At 37.3% G+C, this 14,069-nt stretch overlaps 2 protein-coding genes across 2 annotated transcripts; one reads left to right on the top strand and one right to left on the bottom strand.

Moving 5' to 3' along the window:
• Nucleotides 1-478: 478 nt before the first annotated feature.
• Nucleotides 479-11,230, top strand: LOC129769027 (uncharacterized). The gene is made up of 5 exons (XM_055771021.1): nucleotides 479-629; nucleotides 705-957; nucleotides 10,087-10,184; nucleotides 10,256-10,381; nucleotides 10,447-11,230. The coding sequence occupies exons 1-5, from the start codon at nucleotides 507-509 to the stop codon at nucleotides 11,179-11,181; spliced, it is 1,335 nt and encodes a 444-aa protein (XP_055626996.1). The 5' UTR covers nucleotides 479-506; the 3' UTR covers nucleotides 11,182-11,230.
• On the bottom strand, nucleotides 11,118-13,511 carry LOC129769026 (sialin-like). The gene is made up of 5 exons (XM_055771020.1): nucleotides 12,886-13,511; nucleotides 12,660-12,834; nucleotides 12,482-12,601; nucleotides 11,876-12,422; nucleotides 11,118-11,821 (listed from the first exon to the last, which is right to left on the bottom strand). Exons 1-5 carry the CDS (start codon nucleotides 12,912-12,914, stop codon nucleotides 11,256-11,258), a joined length of 1,437 nt encoding a protein of 478 aa, XP_055626995.1. The 5' UTR covers nucleotides 12,915-13,511; the 3' UTR covers nucleotides 11,118-11,255.
• Nucleotides 13,512-14,069: the final 558 nt, after the last annotated feature.

The raw sequence follows: 14,069 nt of genomic DNA, 5'->3' as shown, positions 1-14,069 counted from the left end.
ATTTAACGGAAATTCGTGATTAGTACAGACCATGGCTGAATAAAATTATTCCTCTCGTGATCGATAAACCTCTACACTTCATATATTACAAACCTGTCCATATTACCCCCACTATATGTCCATATTACCCGCATCGAAAAAAATGTTGCACTTTTCGGTCGGTTTCTATTTCAGTAAAAACATTGAAAAACACTTTGTTTTGAGAAACATGAGTTTCCAAAGCTATAATTGAAGTTATTCTTAACATGTCCATTTCCCCCCATCTCCCCTACTAATAAAAATGGCGCGAACAATACTACGTTGAGACGGCGAAGTTCCTCTAGGAGCGTTTGTGCCATCGAAGAATAAGAAGAGTTTCCATTCACAATATCATCAATCGTCGCTGGACGTTGGTTTTAAGTTTCTAAGGTTTTAAGCTATTGGAAAACCGTTCTTCCGCGCACTCAGCAAGCAGTGAACGATGTAAAGAAATGAAATTTTCAATTTCTAGACTGTCAAACGGCAAAATGCAAGCTGAGAAGTCTGCTGCGGAACAGCCGACGGCTCTCGAGCTGAAAAAGCTCCGGAAGCAACAGAAACGTCAAGCGAAACGAGCGGCAGCCGCAGAGAGGCAGAAAAAACATGTGCGGGTAAATAATCGAACTTGAATGTTTTCGAGATTTTTGTTAAGATACTATCGAAGCGAAAAAATACCCTGATTTCAGGATCATTTGAAAAGGGAGCAAAATTTCTCCCTGGAAACGGAAAAACGTGTATTCCAGGATTGGGAGCAGATGTGTTCGGATGTCAAATATGAAGAGCTTCATGAAGAAATGCTTCAAATGAAACAGCATTTTCAGGTATTGATTGATAGAAAGAACGCGTGTATTGAGAGATTAATGCAGGATCGGGACGAGATGTATACTATCTACTCAAGAAGATCGCAACAAGTCAGGCGGCTGGTCGAGTATTGTCTAGGTAACTTTTGTCTATATTTCACCAATTTCTGATTTTTCGTTGCTAATCAGTATACAAGAAGGGTTCAGTCGCTGATACAAATTCCGTCCTGTATCGTGATCGACTGCAAATTTAAACATTTAGATGAGTTTAAGCCTTTCGATGACTTTCGCTTCACTAAAATTATTCAATTTCAAGCGCTATTGCTCAGTAGTTTCTTGATGGATTTACGAGTTTGCATCAATTTATTTGGGCACTCCTTAAGGGGGTATTCTAGTGTAGAGACACGAATTTCGGACGTTTTTCCGAGCTCCGTAAAAATTAAACCAGGAATATTTTTACCATCCATTATATCATTATTTGTTCATCTATATTTTGACAATAAAACAAAAATTAAACGATGAAAAAATATTCATAACTAGAATAGATAAGAGCTGATGAAGTGAGAGGGTTAAACAAAAGTTGTGCCATGGCAATTCCAGCCCTTCTGGTTATCTGAAACAAAAAACTCGAACAGATTCTGAATCCGTAAAGATGCCGCTATCGCGTGAACCTTGCGTTTGAAGTTCATTGTTATGGCCGTACTAGCTTGAATACCCATCGCTGAAATGGCTGCAACTCGGAAAATAATGAGATTTTCGATATCACCTTTCTGGGGCATATGCTTGAATGCCTAAACTACAGAAATATGAAGGAAAAAAATTCCTATGAAGCAAATTATATATTTTATCCTATGAAGCAAATCATATATTTTATGAAACTAACGAACGCATACGAGACTGTGCAATAAAACATGCGTTTGGTTTGATTTCTGCTGCGCCAATTCCCATGTTGTGATTGGTCCAACTGGCGCTCCCCAAGCTTAGCCGTCTAAAAGGAGCAAGTAACGATTAGTTGTACCAGTGCAACAAATATAAAAGCCGCTTTCCGCGATTTTAGTGCTTTTTAGAGACCAATGTGCTCCCGTGGCCGAGTGGTTAGCGTCATAACTAACATGCCGGGGGTTCGGGTTCGATTCCCGTTCTGGTCGGGGGAATTTTTCGTCAAAGAAATTTCCTCCGACTTGCACTGTGATCACGCGTATTCTAGAGCTTGCCACTCAGAATGCATTCAAGGCGTGTTATTTGGCATAGAAATCTCAACTAAGTACTAATAAAAATGACGCAAGTAATACTACGTTGAGACGGCGAAGTTCCTCTAGGAACGTTAGTGCCATTGAAGAAGAAGAAGAGACCAATGAACTCTCAGAGTTTAAAGTCTCTTTAATTCAAAACCTGAACCTCCAGTGTTTTGGTGTTACTATAGACAGCGAGCAGTGCAGAGAGTTAATTTGACTAAGTTGCCTACAAGTGCTAGGGGTTCCATGGGAACGATTATTACTTGAAATCATGACGGAATGAACATGAACTTAGCCTGCTGTGTAAATTAGTCACCCGTTAATCGCTCGCTCAAAATACAGAGCAGGGAGAAGGAGAATATTACAACGTAATGGTTAGTCTTTGTATTGTTCATGCCAAACCAGGGATACATCTTGAATCAATCTTCTTTAGCAACTTCGGTGCGGCGTGGAATAAGGGGGACAATGTGACAATATTCGGACACGCAATATAACCACGAATAGCATGAGCGTGCATCGGAGCGGAAACAGCTGGGTTGAGTGTATATGATTCGACATATTGGTTGCTTCGCGAATTTCAACTATAATAACCGATCATGCATTGCGAAACGTTCAATATAAGTGTAACACTTTCTGGCTGAAGTTCTGCTGGAAATAGATTCAAAGCTGAAACAAACTATTTAAATCTTCGAATATCAAAATCAATCGTTACAAATGTTTATTCGCGCATCATTCGAGAATGGATTGTCTGATTTGAGCTAAAATAGACAGTTGTGGCATACCATCTGTCCCAAATATAAAAACCCTATTCAAAATACTCACCAACCTTTACCTAAATTCCTTTTTCAACTAGAACACAATAATTTACCCAAACGTTGACATTTCCGTCTATACTTCATTTATAACATAACCTTCATAGGGAAAAACCATAAACGTCCACTTTTCCCCAAAATACATAACAACCCAAAGCTGAGCACTAATATATCCAATACCAACACTTCTAGAACATTTCCTCTTCCTCATCCACGGCCTCCCGAATGTGCTGCAAGAGTGCAGCGCGACAACATGCCTCAATGACCATAACAGGGAAATCCCGATTGGCTTGGGTTTCATTCATTCATTCTCCATATATTTTTTTATTTTACAAACTTATATTATCGGAATTGTTTTATCCATATAGAACTGTGGAGCCATCTTGTTCAGGGTCACAGAGGGCAGTTTCTAGCATATCTTATATCACTCTTCTATTACGGTATACATCATCCAACGACTAACATCCACCCTTCTGCCATCATTGCTCCATTGTTTCACTAGTGTAGTAAACAAACAATAATCAACAATCTAACTAAATGATCCTTTTCAAGGCCGCCAAATTATTAACGAAAAGTTTAATAGTGGAATTTTTCAAACATATCCGAAATAAGTGCCTAAGGCAATCCCACGTTAACTAAGCGGTCGTGTCTCGGACATAATTCTATTGTCACTAATGTTTTTTGGGTACTTTCGTATTAGCGTCACCGTCGGAAGCGGCGGCCTTTCGCAAACAAACCTGTGTTCCATCGATTGCCCGGTCAGTTTGAAACATAGGAGACGATCCTTTAGTTAGGTCCGACCGAGCGTCAGCGAGCGTCGGACGGCATACGTTTGCCCGGTTCAGTAATTGCTATCTATTGTATTTCGGCTCCGGTGACGCTAATACGAAAGTACCATTTTTGTAACCAAATTGTTTCCCTCGAAGTCTTTGACCCAACTAGTGCCAAAAATTATAATAATAATTTATGTTTATGATTTGATCATGTTGTAAATAAGGTTCGATTCTATTAAAATCCGGAATCACTGTTTATTTTATAATTACCTGTTGGTGATAATAAGACTCTGCAATTTATTTTTGATAACATAGTTAGTATTGGTTTGAAACAAATAAACAATGTTTATAATCGACAGAAATGCTCCTTGGATTTCTTGTCGACAAATATGACCGAAGATTTCTGTGTGACTGAATCATTAACACTACCCTGGAAAAAATAAGCTTTCTACACAACTATCGAATACGAAAAAAAAGATACATGAACATAAAATATCCGATTTGATTTAAACAAAACATTAAGAATCTAAAAAATAAAAGAAAACAGAAGGCACATAAAATTTATAAGAAATACAAATCTGACACTAATCTCGAAAAATATCTGAATATTTGCGAATAGCTCAACTCAACTGTTAAAAACGCCTTTGAAGATTACAACTTAAAAACTTGATGGATTGCATTCAAATAGTAAGATTCAATGGTAAAATTTCAAAACTAATATTTTTTACATTCGGAGTTCCTCAAGGCCCTCAGTTGGGACCACTTTTGCTCATTTTATTTGGTAATGACGTTTGCGTTTTTCCTAACAGTGTGAAAGCTCTCATCTACGCAAATGATATGAAGCTGTATATGGAAATAAAGAACAAAGAAGACTTTCAAATATTAAAAAAGTTGACATCTTTTATAATTGGTGCACTAAAAGTTTATTACAGCTCAATGTTAGGAAACTTTTTTACAAGAAGAAGAACACGAACCCATCAATAGATGGCAACGAGTATGCGACTTAGGCGTGGTATTAGAATCGAAACTAACCTTCGTTAATCATTATAATACAATCATCCATGGAGCAAATAATATGTTGAGCTTCATAAAACGCTTGAGCTAACATTTTACAGAATCCGTACACAATAAAAACATTGTACGTTACATACGTCAGATCAATTTTCGAATACTGTAGTATTGTATGGTCCCCCTACATAACTTCACACAGAATTGAATCTGTACAAAAACAATTTTTATTATTTGCACTTCGTAAACTAGGCTGATCTTTATATCATCTACACCTAAACTAGCGTTGGCAGAAAACATTTCATCTTTGGCAGAAATGATGTCATTTAGTGTGCTGGAAGGTCAAATGCGCAAATAATGGGCTGTTTTAAAAGCTTAAAAATAGTTTGTTTGTATGCGAGCAGACATCTCTTTCTGTTTTCTTTTCTCATTTCATTTGGAATTGTGCCGAAAAAAAGTCCAAACGACGTCAACGGGGATCGAACCAATGTCGGCTGGAATGCAAAGTTATTCCACACGACCACGCAATTCATATAGCTGCCAGTGCTGTTATATAGATGCGTGATAATATTACACCTCAACTTAAAATGAAGTTGGAAAGTGTTTTCTAAGAGGATAGAAAAGAACATGAACGAAAATATATCTTTCTCTGTCTGGGCCGTGTATTTGACAAACTATACGAAAAGCTTTCATATGCTTTCATTTAAATGTGTCTCCTGTTTCGCTCGCTCATATTGGCTCTAGCATATATATTATACAATTGATATACATGTATTGGGGAGTAGAACATTTTCTGTTATTTTTCAGCTCATTTAATGTAATAAATCGGGATGCGAGAACATGTGCTAAAAATTAACTTTGGTTGTACACATGAAGCACGCTGCATGCTAATCAATATGAAAAGCTTAAACGGAACGTCGAACACTGCCATGATTCTATTTATTATCGATATCACATCACAACGAGTGGACTCGCACGAAATATTAGGAAACCAATTTTTTACGCACCCATTAGGTACCTGAGAAACCCTAACATTTTCTACATAGATTACCGAAGAACGCCAAATTATGCCGAATTATGCCAAACATAGTCCTTATAATCATATGATGAGCCTTTGTAACGAACACAGTGAAATAATTGATGTTATCATGTCAATGTCAATGTTTAAAGACTATCTGAATAGAACGAGATATAGTTAAATTTCACTGTAATATTTGGGCAGCATATTTAGTCTACGCTGGTCTTTTGAATTAAACGGATAAATTATCCAGCCAGCTTTCTTCAGTTTTAAGTAAGTAGTTTCAAGTAGTATTAAGAATGCATCGGTCTACAATAGATTGACGACAATAAAAAAATAAATAAACAAATAAATAGATTGTCCAGCGGAAATTGAAGAAGGTTGCCAAAGTAACTCGTATGCTGTAGACATGAAGAGATCGTGGAATGGCCAAGTACAAAAATTTATCAAAACTGTAGCGGAATATTTTTACTGGAAAGAACATTTCGATGTACAAACATTTTTTGTACCTTTAACCAATCCCGAGATAGAATTGCTTTGATACACGAGCAAAATTTCTTTTCCATTCCCGAACCTTTTTCAGGCGATTTCTGGACCCTAACTCGCTCTGAAACTAAAGTACCAAGCTCAAAACCAAACGCTAGGTTTTTGTTTTAGTTCAGGATCATGGTAGTAGACATAAATCTCATCTATAGTGGAGAAAATACGAACAAAAACTCCATTCACCATGTATTCTTCGAATATGTTTTTGTTCCATTGCACAATACACAATGGTTCAGGAAATGCATTTGAGTGGAAATTAGCATTTAGAGCTCGACAGATATTCTCTAGACAAAAACTGTCTTAGACAAAGTTGTTACATATGATAGAGCACTTATTTTCATGTTATCAAAAAGAGGGTGACCAAAATTTTTGATGAAATAAAGAATCTAACTTTCTTATCTTTATAGATAGAGGTAAACATAGTTCGACAATGTTGTAGTCCCAGTTATTTGAGACATCTTTGTAGAACAAAGTTTTTTCTATCTCTTGAAATAACCAATATAGCGCTTTTTTTCTAAGTTGCGTTAGGGTCACCATGAAAAAAAACTGTTTTTTTGCTCTAACTTTTATGTTTCAAATTTTACATACGAATTGTCTTCGAAAGACTTTTAGAGCTTACTAATACAAACATTTTTCGATGCAGAAATTGTCAATATCTCAACTTTACTCAAAGTTATTGATATTTATTCCCAAAAAACATGCTATTTTCATTTGTTTGTCATTCTTTCTGGGGCAAATATAAACAAAGTTAATTGGCGGCATTTGAAATAGCATATTTCACTCTACATGATGTGTGATTTTCAAAACTATGTTATTTTTTGTGTTTGAGTAAATTAAAATTCAAATCATGAGTTTTTGGGTAAAAAACCATCAATAACTTTGAGTAGGATTAAGATACAAACATGTTCTTCATCGCAAAATGTTGGTACGATAAGCTCTAGAAGTCGTACGAACACAGTTTTGATGTAGAATTTGAAATATCGATTATTTCAAGAGAAAGAGAAAAACTTTGTTCTTCAAAGATGTCTCAAATAATTGGAGCTACAACATTGTCGAGCTATATTCACCTCTATCTATAAAGATAAGAAAGTTAGATTTTTTATTTCATCGAAAATTTTGGTCATTCTATTGTTGACATCTGTCATGAGTAACAACTTTGTCTAAGACAGTTTTTGTCTAGAGAATGACTGTCAAGCTCTAAATGCTAACTTCCACTTAAATGCATCTTCTGGACCATTGTGCAATGGTCCAGGAGGTGCATTTAGGTGGAAATTAGCATCTAGATCTCGACAGTTATTCTCTAGACAAAAACTGTCTTCGACAAAGTTGTTGCATGTGATAGAGCGCTTATTTTGATGTTGTCAAAAATAGGGTGACCAACATTTACGATGAAATAAAAATTCTAACTTTCTTATCTTTATAGATAGAGGTAAACATAGTTCTACAATGTTATAGCCCCAGTTATTTAAGAAAACTTTTTTGAACAAAGTTTTTTCTCTATCTCTCCAAATAACCGATATAGCGCTTTTTTCTAAGTTGCGTTAGGGTCACCATAAAAAAACGGTTTTTTTGCACTAACTTTCATATTGCAAATTTTGCAAACTGTCTTCAGAAGACTTTTAGAGCTTACTAAGACGAACATTTTGCGATGCAGAACTTGTCAAATATCTCAACTCTACACAAAGTTATTGATATTTCTTCTCAAAAAACACGCTCTCTTCATTCGCTTGTCATTCTTTTTGGGGCCAACATAAAAAAATGTTCGTTGACGGCATTTGAAAGAGTATACTTGACTTTGTTGTAGCCTCAATTATTTCTAACAACTTTGTAAAACAAAACTTTTTTCTGTCTTTAATATAATCGATTTAGCGCTTTTTTTCTAAGTTGCATTAGGGTGACCATGATTTTTTTTGCTTTAACTTTTCATTTCAAATTCTACATCAAAACTGTCTTAGTACGACTTTTAGAGCTTATCAATGCCAATATTTTGCGATGCAGAACTTGCCAATATCTCAAACCTACACAAAGTTAATGATGCCCAAATACTCATAATTTCAATTTTAATTTACTCAAACACGAAAAATAACACAGTTTTGAAAGTCACACATCAAGTAGAGTGACATATGCTCTTTCAAATTATGTCAATAAACTTTGTTTATATTTGCCCCAGATAGAATGAAAAACAATTGAAGAAGAGCGTATTTTTTGGGAAGAAATATCAATATATCAATAATATCAAGATATTGACAAGTTCTTCATCGCAAAATATTCGTATTAGTAAGATCTAATAGTCTTTCGAAGACAGTTTGTATGTAGAATTTGAAATATGAGAATAAGAGCAAAAAAAATTTTTTTTCATAGTAACCCTAACGCAACTTAGAAAAAAGGCTCTATATCGGTTATTTCAATAGATAGAAATAAATTGTTCTGCAAAGATATCTCAAATAACTGGGACCATAAAATTGTCGAACTAGGTTTACCTCTATCTATAAATATAAGAAAGTTGTATTTTTTATTTCATCGAAAATTTTGGTCACCCTATTTTTTATAACATAGGAATGAGCGCTCTATCATATGTAAGAACTTTGTCTAAGACAATTTTTGTCTAGAGAATAACTGTCGAGCTCTAGATGCTAATTTCTGCTAATTGCTAATTGCATCTCCTGGACCATTGTGCATTGGTAACATATGCGTCACATCATTCTAGAATTCAAATGTTTCTCTCAAATTATCGACGATAATTCAATTTCGTAGTATTTCTGCAAAAATATCTGGTGTTGATGCATCTTTTGATGCGTCCACTGCGTGAATCGTATTCCAAATTAGTACGGCCATTCCTGAATTCAGAAGTCCATCTTGTTACCACTCTAATTGAAGGTGAAGACTCTGTATATCTTTTGACAATTATTCATGATGCCGCACTTGAAAGTTAGAATTGTAAAAAACGTGAAACTAAAAATGAAACTGAAATCTTATTTTTCAGAAACATGTAACATATGCGACGCAAATCAGCAGAAATTCTAATATCAAACTTATATTTCATTACACAGTCTGGTATCCGAGTTTCTACAGAGTGCAGGTGCACTGAATGTGAGAGCAAAAATCGCTTTTTTGAATCGGCCAATCAGAACGCAATTTTCATTGATATATTGCTTGAGATTTTTCAATTGTTGGATGGTTTCATAAAATATATTATTATAATCATTGGAGTGGCCAAATCGACTGACGCAAAAATCTCGTTAATCCATCAGGAGATGACTGAGTAATGAGCCATTGTAATTGGTAATTTTTCACGATTTGATCGATTTTTGTTTTTTAAATTTGTACCCCCAATATGTTCCTGAAAGACGTAATCCTAGGTCAAAAATAGTATTATTCGTAGAAAAATGGAATGCCAAGCCTAATAACGCCGTCCTTTGTCGAACGAAAAAAAAACATATTGAATACAGAAATATTGTGTGCCTATAATTTCGTACTCAACTTTTAGATGAGGGGTTTACGAGAATCTGACAATGAATTGAGGGGCTTAGAATGAAAGGGATGTAAGTGATTTGATCGATTTCTCTACATCGACTCTCTCTTTTGGTCATAACTTAGCTGCAAATTCATTCCCAGCTGTATTTGACAATCTTGAAGAAAGGTCAGAACCTCATCTATGGGATGGTATAGCAAACTCATATTGGAACGATTTTACAGTTGAGTTACTAACTAAATAAAAAGTTGATGAAGAGAAATCGATCAAGTCACTTACATCCCTTGCACTCTAAGCCCCTCAATTATGATCTTCGAATCAATTATTGCGATATCTGAATACATTGTAGCTCGTCGGACTTATCCCAAGATTGTTTATTCAGTTATCACAAGTTCCCTCTTTTGCAGCCATTCACAAATACTTTACAACCAATTTATCCGATGAATACACCGAGGACTGCCAAACCCTACTAACTATGTTCCGACGAGAAACCGAGATTAAGGAGGTTCATTTGAAAATATATAATTATTAGAATGGAAAACTAAAACCTCTCTTTTAACGCACTTCTGCCATTAGGGCCAAGGGAACGAATGCACCCAACAGATGGAGGGAGCTCTGATCTCTCTGGAAGAAGCGATGGAACAGGGATTGGTTGATGATCGGGTCGAATTTATTAAGAAAACCGATGACAACGTTAACACGGTTAGTCGATTGTGTGCTTTGGTAGGGATTTGTTGTGAATTTTAATTAGTTTTTACTCGAAATAGCACATTGAACGTCGCGGGAGACTCCGGGATAGACTAGCTAAACGTATGGAACAGCTCCGTCGAGCAATTGAATTCACCGTCGATAACTACTATGACACTATTATCAACACGGAAAGAGGATTGTTATACCAGAAAACGCTTGAATGTGATAAAGCTTCTGTACGGATAATTGTAGACAACCGCAGTAAAATGAAAGCACTTAACAGAACTATTCGCAATATGAGAGGTCAAATCACCAGTGTAGAATTAGCTGGCACTCATAAGAAGAATAAAAGTAGATTATCCAAAAAGAAACTTTTGGAGAAGATCCATACTAAAAAATGGCAGTTGGAAAAAATGGAAGATTACCATATGGACAGGATGAAAGTGCTGTCGAGTGAAGCGCATGAAGTTAAAAAATATCTAGATCATCATCATGAACGCGGGAAGCTCATTTTAAACCTGGCTCAAACCTGTGCCAGCTATGAGTGCCCAGACGATGAAAAATATTTCCAGAGACGCATTGATCAAGGACACTCTCGTATTGATTGTCCGCCTGAATTTGAATTCTTGTTCGATAAAATGAATCGCGTGCAGGCAATGAGTATTTTATTGAAGGAAAGTAGAGACCAGCTGCAGCAGAATAATCGAGCACTTCAGCTCCAGTTCCAAGAGTATTGTAAGTTGAATGGGAAAGAAACCAATCTGTCCAGTCTGCAGCCAGTGGTGAAGGAAATTAACGAGTCGCCAAAATGAACTCTATGTGTTTCGGGATGCCATTAACGCAATTTGAGAAGAAATTGAGTATATCTTGCCATTAATAAAACGTTTTACTTCGATGATTGTTTTTCACATTCTTCCGCTTCCTTGCATCGTCCTTTCGTGGCCTCCAATGACCATGGTTGCGGGTCTCCGGAGCCCCAACACCAGTAGACTAATGTCCCGAAGAGATAAACCCCACCGGTTATGTAGAATACCACTCGCCACTCGTTTTCACCGTTAGTGGGCGTTAAATATCCACTAACCAGCGGACTCACAACGCCTGCTATCGTTGCAAAGCCGTTAGCGATTCCCATCAGCACCCCGGCACTTCTCGGTGAGAAATCCAAAGGATTCACAAAGTATCCATTCCAGGCAAATCCTCCCATACCAACGGCTATGGTTACGCAAACCATAGTTGGAACCGGAATCAGAAACAGGGCCCCAATTATAATACAAACCAGCTGGATGAGAAAGGCACCACAGGTGAAACATTTGCGCACCTGTGTGGTACTTAACCAACCCTGTATTTGTAACCAATCGGCTAGATATCCCGCACTGCTCAGCAGGATTCCCATAGCAAGATAGGGCAGGGCTGACAGAACTCCGGATGATTGTAGGTCGAAATGAAGAACGGCTGAAATGTGACAAATATTAGTATTTTGAACTTGTTTTGATGAATTTCTTGCACTTTTTAAGAACGTTGGTAATCCGGTAAGAAGGGTATAATAGCCCCAATCTTCAGTGAAGCTGGCTAAACACATTGCAATGACTGCCTTCGACGTTAACATACTTTTCCACGGGTGTTTTATAGATTCAAATCTTCCTTCGATTCTACCCAAACTTTCCAAAATGAAATTCTTCTCTTCTATCGTAATATACTTGTCATCTTCCGGAGAGTTTCTAACAACCAAAATCCACGCCAAATACCAAATGCATCCAATCGTCCCAAACACATAAAACACGCTTTCCCATCCCCAGCTAGAAGCCAAAACACCACTCAAAGGCATGGTAACGACTGTTCCAGCAAACGCTCCGGAGAAGGCTATCGATGACATCCGAGATCGCTCACTTGGCGGTGCCCACTGCGACCAGAATGCGTGACTGCAGGGGAAGGTAACGCCTTCGAGGAGACCTTCCAAAACACGAATCGCTATCAACCATCCAAATCCTCCCAAAGCAGCGAGTGGTGTCAGAAGAGTTAGGATAGCTGTTCCAGCTATTCCAACCCCGAAGACCTGAAATCGCAATGGTAGGTAAAGTTGTACCGAGTGAGCAAATATATCCAATATCTTACATTCGTACCACCGAACCTGCTAGATATATAACCACCTAGAACTTGAGTAAAGAGGTATCCGTAGAAAAATGCGCTCAGTATATAACCTTGCAAGCTAGAACTCCAGTCGAAGTCTTGTTCCTGTGGAAACAACAATCACTTCATCATTGATCTTGGAAAAATTGATTGCAAAACTCACAAACCCTGCTAAGCCATTCGCATCCAGAACCTCTCGAATCTCGGTCATGGCGATAATCGCCACACTCAAGTTCACCCGGAGTGAGTACACATTGAAGAATCCGAAGAATGTCATAAAAACGAGTATATAACGCCTCCGTTTCCAGAATAACCACAGCGGAGCATTGACACCATCGCTGCAATACAAACACGTGTGATAACAAAGCTTCGAAACACGTGCAACTCACCTCAGCTTGCTGCTCTCAATCGCGTCCATCTTTGTGCAACTTCAACACAAAATAATCTATTCGGAGTGCAGCATCTTAACCGCGTTCTATCAATTTTAGGTCGTCAAAGGTTCACCGAAGGTATTGTCCGCAAAGACCGGTATTGAACTAGACTAGCCCTCTGAGATTTTCGATCACGCACTGAAATATACTAATCAATGATAAACAAGCGCTGTTGACGAATTTCAAACAATCAAGTTGGGCTTATTATCTCGCTTCAATATTCACGTGGGTTGGTAGCCAAAAAACGATTGTGAATGACGGTTTTAAGTTTTTAAGTGAGTGAGTGAGACTCTCGGTAACTGATAACTGCCAACGAGTATCATTTCTAAGCTTGTGATTGTTATTTTACGAAAAAGGTGGCATCTCTGCCGCCATTGTTTGGTACGAGGGTAAACAGTAGTAAAAACATTTATTACATCTCGTCAGAGTTTATCAATGTGCTGAAGTAGTGGTGTTTGTGGTATTCCTGTGTACTTCAAGTCACTGTTGCACTTGCCAGTGGAAACTAATCTCTAATGAGGCTACTTCAAAGGCTTTTCACCTTCGGTACATCCACCTTCTTCGTAGCTTAGGGCTACCCTGCCAGGATCATGCTTCTGTAAAAAAAAAGAAAAGTGAAAAGCTGAGCGTAAAGAATTTTTTTGTATTTTTCAAGTGTCAAGTTTCTATAAGACCAGTTACATTTTCCGTTGTTTTAGTTGTTTTGATCAATTCAAAATCTGGAAAATTCCGAAGGGAAAAGTGCTCACGGAGAGAGAAGAAAGACAAATCGATGCATTTCACGAAGAAAATATTGTATCAGATAATTTACTTGTCGGATTGGACAATCCCATCAGGTAGTGCTCAATTATTTGGCGAATCCTCAAGGATACGGTTAGAAAGTGAGAGCTCCACGTAGATCGGAGCTCTCTGACCGGGGTAAGCGGGAAATAGTTAGAACAGCTTCAAATGTCTCAAAATCGCTTATGCAAATGAAGCAATATTTGAATTTAATTGTTTCTCTGGTGACAATTCGTGAAGTTTTGGTAAAAAGTTCTCACTTAAAGAGGGCTTAAAAGGTTAAAGCTCCTTATCTTACACCATCTCACATCGGAAGAAGTCTGAGTTTTGCCAAAGCTACCATGAACCGACTGTGGGGCATG

Source organism: Toxorhynchites rutilus, chromosome 2, assembly GCF_029784135.1.
Source record: "Toxorhynchites rutilus septentrionalis strain SRP chromosome 2, ASM2978413v1, whole genome shotgun sequence".
Taxonomy (NCBI): domain Eukaryota; kingdom Metazoa; phylum Arthropoda; class Insecta; order Diptera; family Culicidae; genus Toxorhynchites; species Toxorhynchites rutilus.
Note: the sequence above shows the minus strand (reverse complement) of the source record. Positions and strands in the feature narration are given on the sequence as shown.